The following is a 21,978-nucleotide window of genomic DNA, read 5'->3' on the forward strand; positions in this document are numbered from 1 at the left end:
TGCAAGCCTATCTCACCATCAAGCCTTTTTCGAGATGGTCTTGCGGTTAAAGAGACTAGACTGGGATTGAGAAGATGTGGTTTCAGTTCCTGGCTCTGTCACAAACTCCTTATGTGACCCTCGGCAAGTAATTCAATCTCTGCGGGTCTCAGTTCCCCATCTGCATGGTGGGTGTCATAACAGCCCTCTACCTTCCCAGGGAGCTGGAAGCATTCACTGTTCGGGCTAGTGACTGGCACAGATACTAACGCTGCGGTGACCAGCATGGAAAAGTATTTGAAAAGGTACAGTAAAGTCTTAGTAGCGTGAGCCTGCACAGTTGCAGTGCATTTGCTGTATAAAGTGGAATGAGACCTCTGGGGCATATCGAGAATGTGTTTGCGGCCAAGCAAAGCGAGAATATGAAGTTGTATTGTGGGTGGAGGAAGGGGGTGCAAACAACAGGAAAGTGTACCTATTACTGGACAAGCATAGTACGAGTGACAAGGAGGTCACTGCAGGGACCTCTACATCTGGAGTACAAGTGCAACGTAGTTAAAGCAGAATAACCAGGACATAGTAATTAAATCACGGCCTTGGATTTATGAAGTGTTACAGGCACATGTTGCAACATGAGGCTCTGTTTACTGTGACAGACTGTGTTTTCTGACATTGTTGAAGAAAAGGGAATTAAGATTGATCTGTCTTGTGTCCAAAGGCTGTGTAAGACAACCGATGCATACAGCCTGCTACTGTCAAATGGTGAAACTTCAAGCTTGGATCCTGGCACAATAAAGCCGTTACCAAGGGCTTCCCACTCAGTGGGAAATCTGAGTTCAAAAGCAGAGAAAGGACAGGTAAGCAAGGCAAAGATAAGCTGAGAAAAATGCCATAGTTTCCTACAAAATGCACAAGCTACCTTTGGGTTTCCCTTCCTACCAGTGTGGTAAGGCCCTGGGTGCCAGCACCCAAAGTGTTGGAGTAACCTTGGGACAGGTACAGTAAAGGCATCTTTCCCTAACATAATCCCAGTTGGACACATACATCCTATCCTCCACAGAGGGGGAAAAAATCCTCTCCTGTGGAGAAAAGCTTTATATTTCATTCCGTTTGGACAAATCAAGGAACCCAGTACCCCTTGGTGCCTATGAGCTGCAGGATCTCTACCACAGAGTCCCCTTAACTCAGTTAAGCTGTAGTGGCAGTTAAAGTCTGCTGTTGTACTGTTATCCTAGTGGATTCACCTCTATTCCTGTATCCCTTTAAAATGCAATAATTGTGTCTGTCTGACACAGGTGCCCTGAGGAGTCCCACATGCTTGGGAAATGCTTGAAAACCCTTGGATAAAAGTCACTAGGAAAGAGGAAGGAGAGAGGAGAAAATCTGGTTGCATTGTTGACTTATGGTCAACGTTGTCCTCGAAATGCTGTTTTGTCATCAATATTTCTTCATTAGGAATAATGATTTTTCCACATTTACTGCCAGCTGATTCAAAGCCGTCCAAAAGCAGAATGTGTCATGAATCTCTAAAATGCATTCGCTGGCGAACTCTAAACAGAGATGATTAGAAAAATAACACAGCGGAAATACTGGGTGTCTTGAGGCTGCCAGGGGAACTTTTAGCGAGATATTTTGTTCAATGTATTTACATATTTTAAAAGATGTTCTTAGTACACTTTTGTAAAGGCAGTATGTTCTATTTCTTTAGTTCTTTCTTGCATATTGTATCAGGGCTGCAGTGAGAACCAGGGAATACACTTAGCTGATCAAGGGAAATTGTGTAATTGATAGGCACCGAGGATATGACCTTGTGGTGTATTCACACAGTACAGTTAGGTGAGAAACAGTTTTTCCATCAAACAGAAGTTTTTGAGGTATCAACATTTTTCCCCCACATTTCAGCGAACGCAGAGCCTTTTTACTTTGATGCTTTTATCAGAAAATTATCCCCTATCTCCTCTCTATATAGAATGCATGCTTTGAATTCATGAATTTAAACCTCTTACAGAGAGAAGGTTCACGCGTTTTCTCTCTCCTTTCTTTACTATTAGTATCTCTAGTTATTGCTTGAATTGTCTGTTGGGCACTGCACATCGCACAGCAAGAGACAGTCTGTGCTCCTGACAGCTTAGTGTTAAGTAGGTATGACAGACAAATAATGTTGTAGCCTAAAAAAGGCTAATGCAATCCTTGGATGTACAAACAGGAGCATCTCAAGGTAGCTGCATGGGGTTACATTATTTCTGTATTTGGCTCCAGGGTGATTGCTATCGGAATATTATGCCATAAGCATTAGTATGGCATGTACCTATTCCATTATCCATCTTCAGTGGTGGATGTTTGTCTGATTGGCTCACATTCTTAATCTGACATTTAAAAGTGACTCATGTCCCAGATAAGATTGGACACCCTGTATCTAATTTCTCATCTCCAGATCACGCCCAGACTGTCCAAATCTTAAGAGTCTTGCTGAGTAACAGCTCAGATTATGGTCTTTCCTATTCATCTACACAGATAAAACCTGCATCCAAGCTCCAATGACCTTGAATCTCTGCAACATCCTCTTCTAAAAATGCAGTTTCTCCCTGTTTGTGCTCAACTAGAATGCAGTTGCAAAGATCACTCTCCAGCTTGTCACTTAGGCCAGATCATTCCTGCCTCCTAATCCCTCCTCTGGTTTCATTTCTGCATCATATCAAACAGAAGCTTCCTGTCTTTACTTGCATGGCCATTAATGACCTATTCCCACCCTTTTTTCATATTTTATTCTCCAGTGACATATCAACTCATCCTTCCAGTCTGCAGGTCTCTATGTTCAATCTTCAGGCACTTATGTTGCCTTTTGTGCTGGCTTTGTCCTTTCCTCAGAAGCATCCCATTAAACTTCCCTCAAACTCCCTCCGGATCCTCTTTCAGATTCTTCCTTAACCTTTTCCTTGGCCAGGCTGCCTGCAGACTCATTGTCAATAGTAAGACGTTTAGAGTGCTGAGACCACAACTTTCCTTGCTGACCAGTTTTGTCTGATTGCATCTCTGTATTTCCTAGCTATACCCAGTTGTTACTGCTTGTATTGGATTGTAAACTCCTACAGTGGGGCCGTTCTTTGTATTCTGTGCTTGTCTGATACCTAGCACAATGGGGCTGTTTCACAATTTGAGAATTCAGGCTCTGAAGTAATATAAGCAAAAAAACACGTAATAATAATAATAATAAAATAACAAGCGGTTAGGGCATGGCATCACATACAATTTGAGCTTCTCTCATCCTTTCGCCCTCTTGGTTCAGATTCACAGTATTTCAAACCTTCATACTACAGAACCCAGTAAATGAGAAGATTTCAGAATAAAATATAGGAGCTGCTATTCCCTTTCTGCTGCTAAAATGTTTCCCTGTGGTCCACGCAATAATGATGGCATTTTCCAGCAGCTTCACCCAGGAAGCCTCAGTGAGCACCTCTGTCTGTCCCCCTGAGGTAAGGCCAACATGTGGCAGGTAGGCTAGGATGAAGGAAGGTCACAGCCAAGGTTATGAACCTCTTTCATGCAAAAATAGAGGACTCCAGTCTCCCAGGCGTGCTGCCAAAATTTGAGTTTTGCTGAAATGATCTTGAACAAGGACCTAGAAAGGGCTGGAGGGGCAAAAGAAGGATGTTGAAATGGCATAGTTTCATCTTTGTGTAGTTTAGTATTAATTTCATCCTTTGTCTTTAAGCTGCCTTTTAAGTGCTGTTTGTCTCTGTGGGAAGCAAATGGGTCACGTTGTTCTATGTTTCTACTGTAATACACTGCTTGCTATTTTTCTCTTAGATTATTTGTGTAATCTTTTTTGTGCAATCTGTTTGTTCTTTGAGTCTTGCAAGCTTTGCCTTTGCTACTTCTTTCTCAATAAGCAGTGCAACTTGTTCTGTATTCACTCATGGGCATTCTGCGCACAACGGACTGGGTTATTTCAACCAATGCGAAAATATTAAAATGGAGAACATGTGTGGGCATTTAATTGTGGCAAATCCAACCACAAATACCTTTGCCGTTGGCAATTGGCACACAGGAAAAGCAGACCTTTGTTTTGTTTTTATCAGACATAATGATAGATGCATTGTTTTTAGTGGGGTTTTTCTGGTTTTCTAAGGAAATGAGGCTTGTGCAATCGCGCTGCCTGTGTGCGTGTGCCTGTCTGTTTGTCAGTTCCTCCCTCATCAACAACTCTTGAAATTAATAGCCATTTTCAACCAAATTTGAGTGAGACGCAGGAGTCAGGAGAAGTGACCTGGTTTTACAGGAGTGTTGTGAGTTCACAAATTCCACCAAAGCTTACCGAAGGTACAATCTTTAAAAGCTGCATCAAGTACAAAGCAGACCAATTGTGTATTTGCTCACGTGCGTTTATGTGGATCCAGACACCTAACTTTAAGCTCCCAAATTTGAAAGTTTTGGCTTACTTACTTTTACCCTTCGGGCTAGTGAGTCACTTGGTGGTGTTGCTAGGCACAGAGCTTGTGTTTTGATTCTCACTGGAGTGGCCATGTCTCTTGAAAAACATCGTTTGCTCCAGGCCACAGTGTTGCAATTTGCATATAAACTTATGAAAAAGGAAGCTTTCTTTAAACTTTCCTGCATGATAGTTTACAGTAGCATTTCTGTCTGTGTACATAGTAGAAGAAGCTGGACTTCTCATAAATTTAGGCGGGTTAAGTTTGTTGCTCCCTGAATGGGAATCTTCTGTGGAAAAACCCAGAAAGAGGAAGGAAAACCTAAGGAAATACCAAGTTCAAGGGGAAAAGCTAGAGAAGAGTTTTGTTGTGCTATTCTTTGGTTTGTACCTGGCCTCGAGCAGCGCGGCTGGGAAATGCCTGAGAGCCACGCGGGAATGTAGCCTCAGAGCACCTTCCGGAGGCAGAGAAGATGTCTTTATGCCCTCTCTGCAGAGAGAGGATGGAGGTACAAAGACACCAAGTGATTTGCCAGAGATTACAAGAGCCTATATCCGAGTTAGAAAACAGGCTCAGATTTCCTGACGTAAGAAGTACGGCCAGAGGAGAATCCGCCGTACAGATAGCTTCTGCAGCAAAAGGAGAGATGCCTTGGTCAAAGAGGAAGGTAAATATTGAAGTATACAAGGGCTGGCTACATCATGAATGTGAGAAGAGGAGGAGGGGAAGAAAAGATTCCCACATGTTCTACTCAGACGTTAACAAAGAAAGCTGAGAAGTGTTTGCATAGACACTACATTACTTTGTGTCCAAATGCCTCATAAAAATAATACCGGATGATCACAGAATGGCACACCAGGGAAAATAAATTCTTCAGCAGAATATTCCCTCTGGAAAAACACTGTGTAAAGTAATACACTAATGGCTTTCAATTTCATGTTTTATATAGAGAGATATTAACTGCTCCCCAGGCGTCTCTTCGTATTACAGCAGTTACAGGAGCAGTTTGGAGGAGGCCACAGAGCACGTTGGGCCTTGTCCACATGTGGGACAGAGCAGTGCTCTCTTGTTGTGCATGCAGCTCCAGCAGCTCCAGCAGTTTCTTTTGCCGCTTTCCCATAGCAATACTAATCCCATGGTTCTTCCAGTGTGGTTTTTTTTGTTTTTTGTTTTTTCCTAGTCCTCATGTTTTTTTTCCATTCTTCCCCCATGCTCGCTAGCCTCACCACCACGCTGGGAAGCCTGAATTCCTTCTCTCCTCACAAAAAAGGAGTCCTCACAAGAAGTATTACAGTGACGTGGTTAAAGCACAACCCTGTCAATCAGAACACTCATAACAAATGCCATAGAAAGCTGAGTTTAAAAACAATGTCTATTAATTCCTTTCTGGGGGGATTCCAGGCTTGTCTTGATTTATCTGGTGACTTCTCTCTCCACATTGCTCAGACTGGGAGCTGTTTGAGTCAGGAACTGTCTGTCCTGTATAATGCCAGCTACGGTTATGCCGTTGTAGCAAATCAGAATGATCTGGGTTCTTTTCCAAGCTTTCCTAATATATCTCAATGTGTATATGTGTCATCTTTCCGCATCCTGAGGGATCCAAAAGTAGCTTACGTGCTTTGTAGCCTGGATGGAGCCTACTGGAGTCTGGAACAGGCAGGGAAGAAGTTGTGAGCACAGGGATGTCACCACTAGAAACTTCCACCGCGCGCAGGCAGGAGCCCTGCTGTCCGGGTGATGAGACATGTCCAAGTCCTTTTGGAAGCTTCACAGTATTTGTTTGAAAAGGCCAATAAACACAGACCATGGTATCAGAGAATGTCTTTTTGTGGCCTGGGCTATTTAGTTATTATTACGGACATATTTTTTAATTTGCATTTATGAGTAATTTGATTTTGGGCTCAAACTGCCTTCCTGCTCTCTCCTCTGCTCTTGTTTCCCTTTCCCTCCTTTCCGTCCTCAGCGACCCTACCACTCCATCCACAGAACCTTGGCAGAAAGATGCCGGCTCCCAAGATTGGGGACGCCACAGTTATTCTCAAACTGGACGTTACTCTTTTGAGGGGACAAAGCCCTCAATCATAGTGTATTAATTAGGCTCTCTCTGTTGCATTCAGTGAGACAACTCTGCATAAAGTGGCTGCAGTTGTTCTCCTAATTTTCTTCTGTGATTCTGTGCAGGAATCATTTTTAACACTGATCACCGGGCAAGGACATCCAACTTGTGTGGGATATCACAGTTTCCTACAATGAAAATGAATGGTTGTCCTTCAGCATATGAATCCTCTCTTCATTTTAAAATCTCTCTCCCACAATAGATTTTCAGCAGCAATCTAACCAGGGCAGCAAGCCTATTATATGTGTGTGCACGTGCAGATCTGTGTGTGTTGTGTATTTGTATGTTGCTTTAGGGTCCTTTTCCAGAAACAGCCTCCTCAGGTCATTCCATGTAGGTCAGCACCAAACCGCCTTCCAGCAGCAGCATTGGTACGAGTTGTGCATCCGGGGACAGCAAGGCCACGTGCCTTCCTGGGCTGCTGGCTGTGGGGCATGAGCCAGGTCTGCAGGCGAGGCTGGGGGCTGGTTTTGACTCGTGTCCCTGCTCTTCGGTGACAGGCCGCTGCGCCCGCTGCGGGGAGAACGTTGTCGGGGAAGGCACGGGCTGTACGGCGATGGACCAGGTCTTCCACGTGGACTGCTTCACCTGCATGATGTGCAACAACAAGCTGAGGGGGCAGCCTTTCTACGCGGTGGAGAAGAAAGCCTACTGCGAACCCTGCTATATCGTGAGTACCCGCACTCGTTCGCGCCCTAATTTCAAATGTACGCGGTTTGGAAATGCTGATTGCCTTTGCTGCCATGCAGGCGCCTCGTGGTTACAACCATGGCAGTACTAGAGGCAGCACATTTCCACAGTCTTCAGGAGAGTTCCGGTCTTCTTACCTTCCTGGTCTAACTTCATTTTGGGGGTCTAACTGAGCTCTGAAATGCAGTGGCCAAAGCAGAGGAAACAGGTGCTTTTTAGTGATGATTTCAGCTCTGCAAGAAGCAGAATCTGCAGCAATTTTAGGAGGTAGTTTTTTTTCTCAGGAGCTTCTATCCTGAGAAACCTGTTGCAGAAATCCTTACCTGTTACCCACTAAAATCAACAAGATGGGATGCAAAGCAGCATTTAAACTTCTAAAACTCAAACCTTTTGCATTGCTTGACAATGTTAATGGATGTCCTTTCACTGAACTAAGGACCTGTGGGTTGCATATCTTTTGAAGCTTACCTTATCCTAAAATTTCATTTTATGCCTCTAACAAGCTCCTAAAGCAGACAATTAACAGCCTCTCTGAGGATCTGCACCTTATAAGAGGTTCCCATAAGAGCCAGCTAGAACCAGTTGCACAGCTGCAAATTAAAGAAACATCACGTTCTGTGCCTGAGGCCTTACCTTGCTGTGACCTTAGCATACAGTATATTGGGATAATCCCTATAATTTAAAATAAGAAAAGCAGCAGAACATTCTTAAAGTATTGATAGGTTGTTCAGTAAACCTCAAATCTGGAGTCCTTTTTATAAACATTAGTTTTCCATGCGCTTTGTTAAATTAAGCCTATTTTAAACCAAAGTCTAATATAAGGTTGGTAACTTTAGCTTTCAAGTTCTTCCCACTAAATTTCACATTTCCTTGCAGAGATATGTGCAGGCTGAAGTACCACCAGTATGCTATATAGTTTCTTTTGTTTATGTAGATTTTGGTGGGGTAGAGGGGGGAACTATCTGAGATCCTTCCAGAACAATATCTGCACTTCTAAAAGTAGAAATGGATTCTTTTCTTGACATTTCTGGCATTCCAGTAATAATAAAAGCAATACCCTGTATTTCTGAAAATGCCACTAGTATCCCATGATTCCTTCCATTTCTGCAGGGCCTTTGCAGTGGGATTATTGCTGAAATATTGAATAAAATAAGAAAGGATTTTCTTATTTACAGTGGCAGTGATAGATGGGCCTTGTTAATAGGCTCTTAAAAACTAAATGATTTTTTGATGGAATATGTACTTTTTAAACCATTTCCATTTTTATTGTTTGCATTAAAATAATTGCACCATAAAAAATTTAAGGTTAATTTCGTGGCAAGTTTGGTGACCATATGCAAAGCACTGCAAATTGTAGGAAGGTGCATTGGTAATACAAATGGAGCAACTTTATATAACTGGAGTTAAACATCTCATCGACTTCATCTGCTTGCAGATTGATACTCGCCCCCCCTTTTTTTTTCTTTCTCTTAAATCAAGCACGCATTCTTCACTACTCATCTGCTTTAGTTTGGGAAAACATCTGCATTAGCCACTGTAGTGACGGTTTAAGATTATTTAATCCCATTACTTATACACTTCATTAGCCTGAGTGAATTGTTGGCAAGGGTTCAGTAAACTTCCTACGTTGAGAGATAAAAGGATAAAAAAAGGAAAAGGAGAAGGATTCTGTTCCTCATTTTCTTTCAAATTTATCTTCTATCTATTTAAGGGATAAAGGAACGATAATTGCTTGGTTGCATCTGCGTCTGTACGTTCTGTGGTACAGCTTTGCAGCTCTGAGTACAGAGGCAAGAGTAAATGTTTAATAGCTTCCTTTTATATAACCAGAAGGGGCCTTAAAATGTTTATCCATGAAGTCCACAAAAATCTGGTTATGGACTTAGCCCAAAACACTTTTGGATCCATCTGCTGCTGCACACGCAGGGGAAAAGGAGGGTGATACTGGTGGGTGTTACATACGTGTAGCCGGACAGCTGGCACTGAGAGTGGGAAACTGTAAGCAGGAGTCTGGCAACCTGAAGCAGCAAAAAAAAAACCCCAAAACAAAGCAAATCTTAAATTCTTAAACCTGGAGGAAACAAGTATGGGAGCCCGAGGCAGGTTATCTTTCAGAAAGCCCAGGACGGTGCTGTGCCGAAGGCCAGTGCAGCAAGGGTACCTAGGCACCTACGATGCATCTGGTTTTAGGCCCACAGGAACTCATGTCTTGGAGCTTTTGTTTCATTGATTTTCAGTGAGACGCCGTCTGCATTGGTCTCAGTTGGATGATGAGCGCGTAAGTTCTCTGAGGATCTGGGCTCAAGTCACTCTTGCAAATGTAATGGAGGCCCTTAAATCGCTGAGGCACAGTTTGAATATTTTTGCCTTTAGATATGTGATGCAGTCATACTGAAGTCAGCGAGATTTAACCACGCACTTAAAATCTAGTGTGTGCTAAAGAATTTTGCTGAATTGAGGGCTCTGATTTTTTTGGAGCTTTCCCAAATCCCATTATCAGAAATAACTTCGACACTAAGAGCTCTAGTTTTGTAGGAAATCAATGGGACTGAAGATCCAAGACTCAGATTCGTGCGGACCTGAATTCCCATAGAAAGGTGGAGCCTGCGTGACTGGCCCAAGATTGCACAGTTAATCAATGGCTGAAGCCAGCTAAGAAAATGGGATTCTCAGCTGGTATAAATCTGAGTAATTAAATGCTGCTTATTTACTAGTCTACCTAATTCACACTGACTTCTAGCACACATCCTCACCTCCCCATCTCCAGTGTTCTTGGGCTCTTACAAAAGCCATTAAGCCACATTGTTACACTGGTACGGAGAAGACCAACTATAGTATTTGCCTGGTCCCAATAAATGAATTGATTAATTCTGATTTTATTTTTTTTTAACAATACCCTTGTGTGGCTCTTGGCCAAATGTGCATAAAAACTATGTGCAAAAATAAAAATACACTTTTTTTAACAATTAGAATTGGCTAATCTTCTCAGTTTATTATGTGACTCTTCTTAGTTGTGGTGGAGTGAAGCCGTAATTAAGATTACTGCAAAGAGCTGTATTTAATTAGTATTTAGTCAGTACCGAGCCTAAATAGCCTGCAGGAGAGTTGCTTTTTTGTTTTTGTTTCTGGTTTTATTTATTACTGACCCAGTTAAAATGAAATTCCCCAAAAGTCTCTGAATTAAAATCTATCACCTGTTAAGAAAATCTTTCTTCCTAATGGGAATTTGAGTACCAGAATTAGTTTCTTTCACATAAAAAAATACTCCCTCCAAAAACCAGTCACTATCATTTCCTGTTAAATCTTATGAATGCAGCGAGTTCTGTTGCCAACGTGTTTGCTGGTTTTGCTCTGCATCCAAGTATTCTTTCATTATTAATGTTATTTCTAGAAGAGTACCAGCCTTCTCCATTAAGACACTTCTGCTCAACTAAAAGCAACTGTAAAAAATAAAGTGTTAGTATGACACAGATGTCTTCTCCTAGTCATTACGACAGTCAAATAGCCTCTGAAATATCACGATAGGGTTTCCAGGATAACCAGCTTACTGCTGCACACATGCTAAACACTGTGTCTGCAATATGTTATCGGTATACTTTTCCCCTCCCTTACAGGGCAAATTACTGCCACTGACAAAAAACATTTGCTTTGCTTCTTCTAAGTAGTTGAAGAGATTTTAGCGCTGGGCTTTGTGCAGAGAAAAAGGTTAAGAGTAATATCAGTGGAACCACTGTTATAAAAGATTGAAGAGCAAGATGTTAGAGCAGTGCCAGCTGTCTGCTTTCCAAATGCAGTATTATCATAAGGACTGAGCACAAGGTTAACCAGACACACCGGTCTGGCAGGAGATGCCGCTGCTTTGTGAATGGAGTGTTCTTTGATGTCCTGATGACTTTCTCTGGGACGTGGAAATTTCCCTCCATTCTTTATCCCGTTTCCTGGCAGCCCTCTTGGTTGACAGTCAGAGATAAACTTTCTGCGAGTCCGAGGACTGCGTGGTGCTGAGCACCTGCCGTTAGCACGTGCGGCAGCCAGAGCAGGCAGACGTTCCTCGCCTTGGAGGATTTCTTCTGTCGTGCCCGAGCTGCTGCTGGGTCCCCCCACCCAGGGCAGACCTGGGTGCAAGAGGGAAGGGGACGAACAAGCTGAAGTAACTCCTTGAGCAAAGCAGAAATATCCCGGGGCCGGATGAAAGGGAGTTCAGAGAAGCACGACAGCAGCAGTGGGCTGGAGACAACACGTAGTTGAGAGAGGGAAGAAAGGGGGACTTGTGCCTGGCTGTCCCCCAGTGCAGGAGGAGATGGGGGTACGCTCTGCAGTGCCTCATGCAGACCCAGGGTTGAGGTCTCCTACTTCTGCCTCGTGCACTGAGATACTGGGGGTAGGGTTTAGAGTCGTGGCTTCAAACTTCTCTTATGAGGATTTTGCTTTCCACAGTCTGCAAGCTTTGAAAGTGCTTAAAGGAGAAAGAATTGTGTGTGGAAGTCGTGTCCTGATCAGCTCCGAGCCCAAATTTTAAACATGGGGTTATAGCACTCCATTTTTTTTCACCAGTCATTTGTTTTGTATGCAAAAACCATAAAATATTCAAGGTTTCTGCCCCTCATTTAGTGTCTTATAACTCCCTGCCCCACAGAGGCTGTAGCTCAGTGGGAGAAGACAGTTTAGGTCATGACACAAGGGATATTTCAGTATATGGCATAACCAGAGCCTCTGGTGTCACCGCATCCTGGGAAAACTTGAATTTGCTAATCATTCTCCTGAAATCTCAGTGTTAACTCAATTTGTTCTCATTGAAATCTATGATAAAACTGCCATTGGCTTCAGCGCGACCGCTATTGTAAACCTCACCCTGCGCGAGCACGTGAGTGTGACTGTTTGAAAGCCTTGCAAGAACAGCTACCTCCAGCACATACAACTTAAAGTGTGAGGTTGATCCCTACAGTAAAATTACATCTATTTTTAAAAATAATTCTGCAATTTGTAAGCAGAGATTACAGCACTAATTTAGCAACCATGTAACAATTTAAATTGGACCAGAAAAGAGAAACTATAATTTAAAGATTTTTTTTATGATACAAGTTTTCTTCTTTTTAAAGTAAAAAGCCCTTTATTCTTGTTTTTGTCAAGCAACGTATTGAATTTGAGAGTAATTTATGGAAAGTGCTGCCAGCATGGTATTGCGAGTGCTCCACAATTTGAATTTAAACTGCTCAATGGGATCATTAAGACTATTATGCCTGCTTTCCAAAGAGTTTGAATTCAAAATGACAACTGGAACAAAAATATAAAATAAACTAAAGAGAAGTCACGCACTCTTTACGTGGTGGAATTTTTCTGCCCTCGAAATATTTCATTGAGATCAACGTTCTTCCTCAATCCTCTCCTAGAAAAAAGCTGGTGTTGCTAGTTTTAGTACCATGCTCCTGTGTGAGTCATCAGCAGCAGGGAGTTGAACCTGTGACCTGTGGATCTAAAAGCGTGAAGTCTCTGCTGCTGTGGCTGAGAGATGCAGCTTTGCTGGAGCAGGCAGCAGTGGGCTGCTACCCCTGAGTGTGTCTTACCCTCAGCAGAGGAGTTCAGTGAGGACAGCAGATGAGGAACTGGTCCAGAGCTTTGGTTTTCTTGTGTGCATGTCACATTGGCTATTAGCTTTGAGAATTTTGCCTTTGTGGGCACAACTGGTAATTTCTTTGGAGAAAACTCATGGTTGGGGTGAGGGGGAGGGGAGCGGGAAATGACTATTATTTCTGTGGCTGTACCATCTGTTTCACCTCTTGGAGGTTTCTGTCCTTTCAGCTAAGACACATCTGCACGCACCAGGCACTTGGCACTTGGCACAACTGGGGGAGTGGGAGCTCCCAGTAAGCAAGCAGGAATGGGAGGCAGAGTGGGGCCTTTTGAAAGCAACTGCCCTTCAGGGCACAGGCTCTTTCCTTTCACCAGCTGGTCTTGCCCTGCTGTGTAGTCCTTCCTCCCCATCAGAGGATTTCAGCCCCTCAATTATGCTAAATACCTAATTAACTATTTGTATGGCTAGGCTTTAACTGAGGTGCGCACAAAGAAAACCTCTGGTAGGGTCTGGGCAGGAACCTCATAAAACAGTGACTGGTAAACTGATTATCATCTATAAAACTGAAAATGAATAAATCTCTTAGCGTTTAACAGCCTTTTCTTCTAGCACACAGCAACAGTTGATATAAAAATAGAGATGGAGAGGTGGCCATAAACTCATTGCTACTACTTGGAGCGGTAAATAGTTCCTTAGGAGTCTCTTGCAATCAGGGCATAAAATAGAGGAGGACTGGGTGCTATTACATAAACAACACCAGTAGCTTCCAGGACTCCCAAGTCTAGGAGGTACAAAAACGTGCGTGTGTGTTTATCAACAAATAAGTCAATGAAGTCTGTTAAAACTGAGGTGGATGTTTTAGAGTGGTTTAAAGATAATGAAATGATTCTTCTCTCAGTGCAGCAGGATGTGCTTGGCTAACCAGTCCAGATCACTTGGTAGTATTAAAAGTGTAGTGCACCCTATTTTCAACCTACAGTTGCTATTTATTGACTGTGTTGCAGGGGCAACCAACTGAAATATGTAATGGGAGGATCATGCCCTATCTTGGTGTAACTGACTTTCCAGAAAGTTGAGTGGAGTGTTGTTTTAGATGAAGACCAGCTATGGTTTGCAGAATAAAGCAGCTTAATGCTAGCAATGATACCAGCACTCTGGCAGATATTTTTGAAAAAGGCCATGTAATGTGGACTGCCTTTCAGTCTTAATAGATAGAGTTGTGTTGTCAGGTTAGCCATGAAGTGGGGCTGGTTAACTAGTTCAGAATGGATCACTTCCCTCTCCTTGTCAGGGTTTAGCCACCCCTGCATGGACCATCTGAAAGATGACGTCCTTTTCAGGTGAAGACTCCTCCTCCACAACTGGGTGTGCTTGAGACTTCTGTGTTGCCTTGGTAGAATCCAGATCTTTCCTCCTACATGTGTTGGCAGCCATAAAAATTTGAAGTGTCTTCCTGCCTCTGCCTTGAGCTTTTATAGTTAGGGACATTTTCATATTTTATTAGATGAACTGAACACTGATTTGACATGTGTAGTCTAGAAAAATTATACCATGGGAAATTTTGTGGATGGAGTTCTTAGAGAAATAAGATGACATTGTAAAGGACCAGCTGCTGCCATTCAGTGAAATTCTCACCTCACAGGGTGAATTGCACTGAATAACTGTGCATTCTTAGGAAGAAAATAGTCTGTCTTTCTGCAGGACCAGTGGAATTTTGTGGCTCCTGGCTATACATCTGCTTATGGATCATTCTACAGTATAGGGGACTGTGAAGTCATTTAGCAATGACTTCAAGCTGTGTAGATCATTGCAAGCTGTGTATTGAGATTTCAGTTTAGAAGGTAGTCCAACTATTGTGTGTGCCTTTGAAAGATGTCAGAGACAGCTTACAAGGAAAGAAGAAGGCCTTATGCACCAGCATCCTCGTGGCAGCAGGAAAATCTTCCTCATTTGCAGTCAAATGTAGATGGGTATTAGATGGCAAGCCATGTCTAGAGCTGATAGCATTCATCTCTGCTTTTTTGGGGGGGAGGATGGGGGTAGTTCTTCTTCACAGTAAACTGCTTCTTTCAGCCTTTGTACCTGAGTAGCATCTAGAGATCCCACTGTACAAATACTTATTGTGATGAGCCAATGAATGAAAGGAGATATCAGAAAGGCTATTTGAGGCAGAGGCTAACACCAGTAGATGGGAAGGAGGAGGTATTATTGTCTGTATATTGCAGATAGAGAACTGAGCCCAAGAAGATTAAATGCAGCTTGTTTGGGAAGGACAGGGATCTCCACTGCTGGAAGTTCTCAAGGACAGGTGGGACAAACATCTGTAAAGAACGATTTAGATCTTGTTGAACCTTCTCTGGCCAAGGACTGATCCAGGGGTCTTTTCTGGCCCTGTTTCCTTTAGTTCTAAGATACGTGACCTGCCCAAGACTACAGATATGGCCTGCAGGAAACAACCTGTGTCTTTTAAGTCCCAATGTTCTGCCTAGTCGCAGTCCAGCTTGCGGAGATCTTCAGGCGAAGGAGTTATCTTTTTTTCATTTTTCTTGCACCTCCCCAAAACCAATACAGAGCCTAGCACAGAAATGTCTTGATTCGTAGTCTAGGGACCTGGGCATTAGCATAATCTGAATGTGAATGAGCAGCTGAAAACTGAGTGGGATCTCTTGGAAAGCCCAGAAAGGTGTGAGGTATCATGGCAGTATTACCTTCCAGGAAGTCTTACTGCTTGGCTGTAACCCCAAATACTTATTTGTCCCTTCGAACTGTTGAAGGTGATTATTTTGGAAAGGCTGTGATTTGTTTGGAATAAGGTCTATAATTTTGGTGCGCGTTTTGATCAGTTCCATATATTATTGTGTTTTCTCTGTCATGCCCAATGCGCTAATGTCAAAGTGCCACACAGTGTCCAGATACAAAAATCAAAACTTAATATTTCTAACCAACCTTTTTGACTATTTTGCACCAGTGAGCCTGTACTACCAGAGCTGCTGGTAAATATAGGCCTTGCAGCCAGACTGTGATACCTGCCAGTAATAGAGCTGAATCTCGTGTGGATTCAGCGTGTGTGGATTTAACAGGTATGACTTACCCTCACCAGTCTTTCAGAGAACAGAAAGCCTTGTCTGTCTCTCTCTCTGATCCAAGACGCCTCTTACTTTGGTCCAGACAGCAGTTTGCAAACCTGACTGCCGGGGACGAGAGAACTTTCACAAAGTGCCACTTCAGTCTGTCTCCTTGGTGAAGCCACACTCTAAAAAATTCGCTTTGGCAAGCACTCAGTCTGCGAGGCGATCCTCCCTCTAGCGTCCTGCCTCTGTTTCTTCACTCCAGGACATCAGTTTGCCTGCGTGCGGCGGTTGTTTGCCGTAGAGGAAACTGTTTAACTTGCCATCGTGCGCACACACGCACGCGCGCGCGCACACACACACACACACACACACCCCCCAATGGACTTGATAGATTTCTGGTTAGAAAAACAAAATAATGCCAGTTTAGAGAAAGCGCAACAAACACGAATGATGACAGAAGAAAAAGTTTATTGATTCTAAGAGTATCGTGAGTTTTTGGTGGTCATAAAGAGTAAAAGCAAATTCCAAGTGTTTTTTTTTTTTTTTTCTCTCCTCAGCTGCACTGATTATGAAGCTGTTGGCCAAGTATAATATTGACAGAAAAAGTAAAGCATCCACTGGGACGTTTTGGACAGAAGGGAGACCAGATTATAGTTGGAGTTTGTTGTTCCTTAGCTGTAGCTTTTGCTAGGGACAAGAGATTACTGTACGCTGCGTGGGTAGCAGCTCTCGCAGGAAAGGAGAGGGTGTTGGTTAATGTAGCCAGCAATGGCACTGCGTGCTTTGGCAAGCCAGGCTTGCTAGGTGGTGTCAGTGGTGGCGTCTGGAAGGTTTAAGATGTGTGATGAGACTTGCATGGCATTGCTCATGCTTTTGCCCGGCTGGTGTTTCCTGACAAACATCTGACATGGAAGCGTCACGTGAGTTTTTCAGGACAACCCGATGCTGTAACTCTCTGTGCAGATTTACTGCCTGGCTCTCTGAGGAAGGGTGATAGGTTGGTCCAGGGGCTTGGAATCTGATGAGCATCTTTATGTTCTGTGTCCCTGAGTCCAGAGGGTTTCACTGTCACGAAAGTTTAACTTGATGAAATATAGCCAACATTGCTGTTTTGAAAATAAACATCTTACAAGGGTTCTTGTTTTACAGAACTCAGGTATAAAATATGTATTCAGTAGGGTTCTTCAGGCACCTTAGGAATGTGCTCCAGGAAACACTGGAGATGGGAAAAGATCTTTGTATTGTTTTGATTTATTGTCTCACTGAAGGTAATCTGTTAACATTTGATAGTTTAATGCTGTTGCTTATACTATTTACATTCTTGCCATTTGACTCTTGTACGCTGTTAGGTGGGACTCATGTTGTTTTAAGATTATCATGTTACCTAATGCTCTCAGTATAGGTGTTTTTTTTCAAACTACTCCAGAAGTCTAAATAAATAATGGTTACAGTGCACAAAAACCTAAAAGTTGCTACTGACCAAGCCTGAATATGTTCCCCTGCTTAAGGGAAATGTAACAAGCAAATAACATCAGTGTTGAAATGTAAATTAACTTTCAGATGTTATCTGGGATTGAGATCTTACGTATGAATATTCCATTAGCTCTTGACAATGTAGTTTTTTGTTTAAGGACATGTTTAAACCAATATACCGTCTTGGCATTCTACCAGCAGAGGTATCTGTGTAAATGCAATCTGTGTTAAAGCCAGACAACACTTAAAAAAAATTATTTAATATTTCCTACAGCAAGCCATCTGTGACTGGTCATATTTTAGGAAGCAAACTAACATCATAGCAACGTTCTTCACTCTGTTTGAGTAACTTTTAGACTTTTTAAATTAAATGTGCTGCCAAATATTTATATTCTGTTGTGAAAAGAGAAACATTTGTTTGACATCCTAGTCTCCCTGGCAATTTGCAGCCAGTTGCTCCTCCTAGGAGCCACTCTTTTCTCGTGGGTAGTGGAAAGTAAAAGGACGGTGCACACCAGGGAAGGAGGTAAAAGGAGTAGAAATCAGTGCCTGGGCTAGACATGCTCACCGGCTCTCGCTGCCGAAGCGCGAGCAGAGACGAGGAGTCGGGCACATCGTCCTCGTCGGGGACAGGGGCAGGTTTGGGGCGAGGCTGTGCCCGGCTGCCAGCGTGGGTGAGGCGCGGAGGGTGCTGGAAGAGCCGCCGTGTTGCTCCTGCCAGCATGCGAGAGGTCCAAAACTTCCCAGAAAGCCCAAACCACTTGCAGGGCATTTTCCAGTGCATCTACCACAGCCTGTGCAGCCATCACCAAGGTAATCAAGTCGCCAGAATTTGACAGCGGCAGGGCAAAAAGAAAAATTAGCAATCGCTTAAGTCATGGCTGGCAAATACTACTGAGCCTAAACTACCCTGATGGGATTGAGCTCTGCTCTGAGTAACACATGCCCTGCTTTTAGTAATGATTTTCACAGAATTCTTGTATTTTATCCTGTTCCTCAGATTTATGGCTGCCTTAACTTGATCAGTCTAAGGTAGTGAAATGCATTTGTTCAAGGGCTCAGAAGTCAATGTGATCTTTTTATTACATGAAGGTACTAATAAACAACTAAAATATCCGAAATATTTCTGAGTTGGCTACTTCCATTTTAGAAAGGCTAAAAATGTTCTAAAGGGTCTCTGGTGGTGCAGCACCAATATTTGCTCAGTACTCATTTTGAATGGTCCATATAGCTTGCCTGTACTTACCACCTTGGGACTATTGCAACGAGCAGAAGTCCAAGCTAATCAAACTGTTTGTACCTTGCAGCACCAGCACATGACCTGCGAACATGTGCCTGTCACCTATAGATTGAATGCAATACATGGAATATATGTGTTTTTACTTGCAACCCAGAAAGAGGCCCTTGCAACAGAGAGAGGGAAGAAAAAGCAGTCCTGATTTGCTCTATTACCTCTGACAGGTTTACTTTCACTGTGGCATGGCAATAAGATTAAAGTTTTATAGCAATATCACCTCCATCCAGAGAAAAACCCATAAAACCTCTCCTCTCTGCCACTTAGATTTCAAACTCTTTTATAGAGCTTCTGCATCTGTTAATAAAATCCTTAATTCATTTTGAACATTTTATTGTCACTTCGGATAAAAGTTTAATCAGATAGAATTATTGCCCTTCTAATATTCCCTTAACCTTTGCATTTTAGACTTACACCATATCGGTTAAATTTTAAAATCACTTTTTTATAGACTTGAATGCCCCCATCTCTGTTTTAGAGGATACTTTTGCACAGAAATGCCATAGTCTGTCTTGAGGTCATGTGAAAACTTAAAAGGCTCTAATGTGAGCACTGCTCACTTTCCACTGAAGTGTCTTGCATGCCCTATTAATTACTTTAATGGTGACATGCTGGTTTAAGGGAATTCTTTATTAATACCACTAAATCTTTTTTTATTGTTGTTTAAACACTTTTTCTTTCCTTTATGTAGATGCATTTAATCCTTTCTGCCTTTAAAATAAATGGGTGCATAACTCCACATGAAGGGTTTGACACTTCCATTTTGCGTTCTCGGGAAGGGGCCCGGGAGCCGTTCGCTCTCTTGCCGGCAGCACTTGCATCCTGGCTGTGCCCTTCTGGGGAAGAAATGCACGTCTCTACTTGTGTCCGTAATCATATGTTAGGTTGTTGTAATGGAAGCAATTTTTAAAGTCTTATCTTTTGTCTCTCCAGAAATAATACTCTGTCAATTTGCTTTTGTTTTTATTCTTCCAGGATTTGAAACTGTATAGGTCAGTTTGGCTTTCTTGTTGAGAAGTGCAGAGGCCCCAGTTCAAGAGAGGACTTGCGTTTGAGCCCTTTCCTAGCAAGGAGGACACATCTATTTGCTCTCATTGGTCCTAACTCTCTGACTGGCTAATATTGGTCTAATCATCTCTTTTGACTTAGCATTTGCATATGCTTTTGACATAGCATTCACTATACCAGTTTATTTAAAGTAGTGTAGCCCATCTACTGAAATAGCTGGCAGGCACACAACTGAATTTTAGTCTGTTAGGTCTCTGTATATTTTTCTATCACATCTCTGTATATTTTTCTAACATGTTTCTTTTACAAAGTGTGTATTTTGATCCATATTAGTTGCAGAATTTCTAGGTCTGCAGAGGGGAAATGAGGTGTGAGAACAACAATTACCTTTGGGACCTTGAAAAATATTTTCAAAAACATGTAAATGACGGAGTAGCTTAGTTCTTTTTAGTCTGCTAACTCTTGTAGACGAGACTTGAACTCTTATTACTAAGTGATCTTATTCTTTAGTCACTTTTGCAAGGGTTGCCTCCTGCATGTCCAACAGCCATTAATGGTGGTTGCACCACAGCACTTTCCCACATTTAAGATCTATAAATAACCTTCATTAGTCTCAAAGAAAATCACAATGGATTATTGAAGAATTAACATTAAAGAGGTTTCACTGACAGCGACTAGTCTTTTCTTTGGTGAGGGGATAGTTTCTGGTGTGGGGTTTTTGTTGTTGGTTTTTCTCTTTTGTTTAATATGGGGAAAGTTTGAAAACTTGAGATTTCATTTGCTCCGTTGGGTGCTGTCTCTTGACCTCTCCTCTCCCAGGTGACTTGTCTCCTGAAACCATGCACACCCACCTGGGTGGTTGAATTTCTGTGCATCTTTCCATAGCCAATGTGTACCTGCACAGTTGCATATATACACACAGACTTGCACAGGAGGAGTCTGGAAGCCTAATTTCAGTCTAAAATGGCCTGTTATTTGCCTCTGAAAGGTCTTCTCTTCTCCCATGGACTTTCCCTCATGTTTGTCCAAATTACTCTGCAGTTATCAATTTTGCTGCTGGGTGGGCAAAGCCTTTTGCTCACAATTGCTATTTTAATTTCAGGAGCAGGCAGTGTACTCATGCACTTATGCAGTACTAAATGATACCCTTTGCATTTTCAATTTTTGCTAAATGACACCCTTTGCATTTTAAAACAAGTAGTTAATTAAATGGCTAGGCTAAGTGCTGTTTGGTGGCCACTGTCATAGAGTCAGTCTAGATTAGATGAGGGACCTGATCCTGTAAATTGAAGTAGTCTAAGGCGTGAACCTGCTTCTACTGAACCTGGCTGGAGTGTTTTCTATGATATTAACGGAATCTAAATCGGACTTCTGGTACCAAGGCAGCGTGGCTATTGAAAAAAGTAGGAGACATAGACACCCATCTCATAAAGTGCCCCTTACAGTCATGCGAGGAATCTAGACTGGCTCCATTAACAGTTTTCAATTTCTGTGTTTTAAAGCTGAGGATAAATAAGGAGGATTCAAGTGATTTTTAGTGGAAATTCCCTAAAATGAACTGAAAAGTTAAAAAGAAGCATTTTTTCCCTTTAGCTTGTGTGTTTACTTCCCTTTTCCCTTGTGGATACCTTGTTTATTTTTTAAATAAATAATCATATTTTAAAGCAGTGTAAATAAATTGCAAAGTGTGCTCCAATGGGGTGGATAAATATATTCCATCTGCTGGGGAGTGATTATTAAATAATTCACAAGTGGCAAACCCAGGAGTGGTTATCCATTTTCCCCTCATTCATGTTTTTTTTTTTTTTCATATCCCATAGGAGCTAATTATGTTTTCTTTGTACATAATGTTTAATAATTTTTAAAGTCTGGCACTAACCCCTAAATCTACAGATCCTTAAATATTTCCAAAATATTTGCGCATGTGTGTGCATGTTTGTGTTGGCAGAGGAATATGTTTGTTACCTTTCTTCCTTTTTTTTTAATGTCTAGAGAAGGTGAGCATAGATCTGTGAGGTGAGGCGAGAAATTGGGAAGCAAATTCCTTGTGTCCAAGGGAATCTGCTCCTTCTCTGGTGGTGGATGAGTCACATCCCTGCTCTGACCTTGCACAGGGTCTGACTTCATGTGTGACCTCATGGCCGTGACAGCAGTCAAGGTCCAGCTCCTATTTCTGACCCTTACAAACGTAGGAACAGGAGGTGGTGAGAAGGAGTAGGACGTGCATTTTGAGGGCTCGGTCTTCTTTCCCTCAATGTTGGTAAGAGTTTGGTCATCTCCAAAGCAACCAAGAGCAAGTCCCAGCCCAAGTTAGCCTGGCTTGTCCTGCTACCGCCCCATCCTGG

At 42.4% G+C, this 21,978-nt stretch overlaps 1 protein-coding gene across 9 annotated transcripts in view; it reads left to right on the top strand.

Moving 5' to 3' along the window:
- Positions 1-21,978, top strand: part of LPP (LIM domain containing preferred translocation partner in lipoma) — a 356,904-nt gene that overhangs the window by 305,499 nt on the left and 29,427 nt on the right. For all 9 annotated transcript variants that reach the window (XM_067301782.1, XM_067301780.1, XM_067301788.1 and 6 more), the window contains one exon: positions 7,026-7,195. In XM_067301782.1, the coding sequence (XP_067157883.1) occupies positions 7,026-7,195 (170 nt within the window). The remainder of the gene's footprint in view (positions 1-7,025; positions 7,196-21,978) is intronic.

This window comes from Apteryx mantelli, chromosome 9 (assembly GCF_036417845.1).
Source record: "Apteryx mantelli isolate bAptMan1 chromosome 9, bAptMan1.hap1, whole genome shotgun sequence".
Lineage (NCBI taxonomy): Eukaryota > Metazoa > Chordata > Aves > Apterygiformes > Apterygidae > Apteryx > Apteryx mantelli.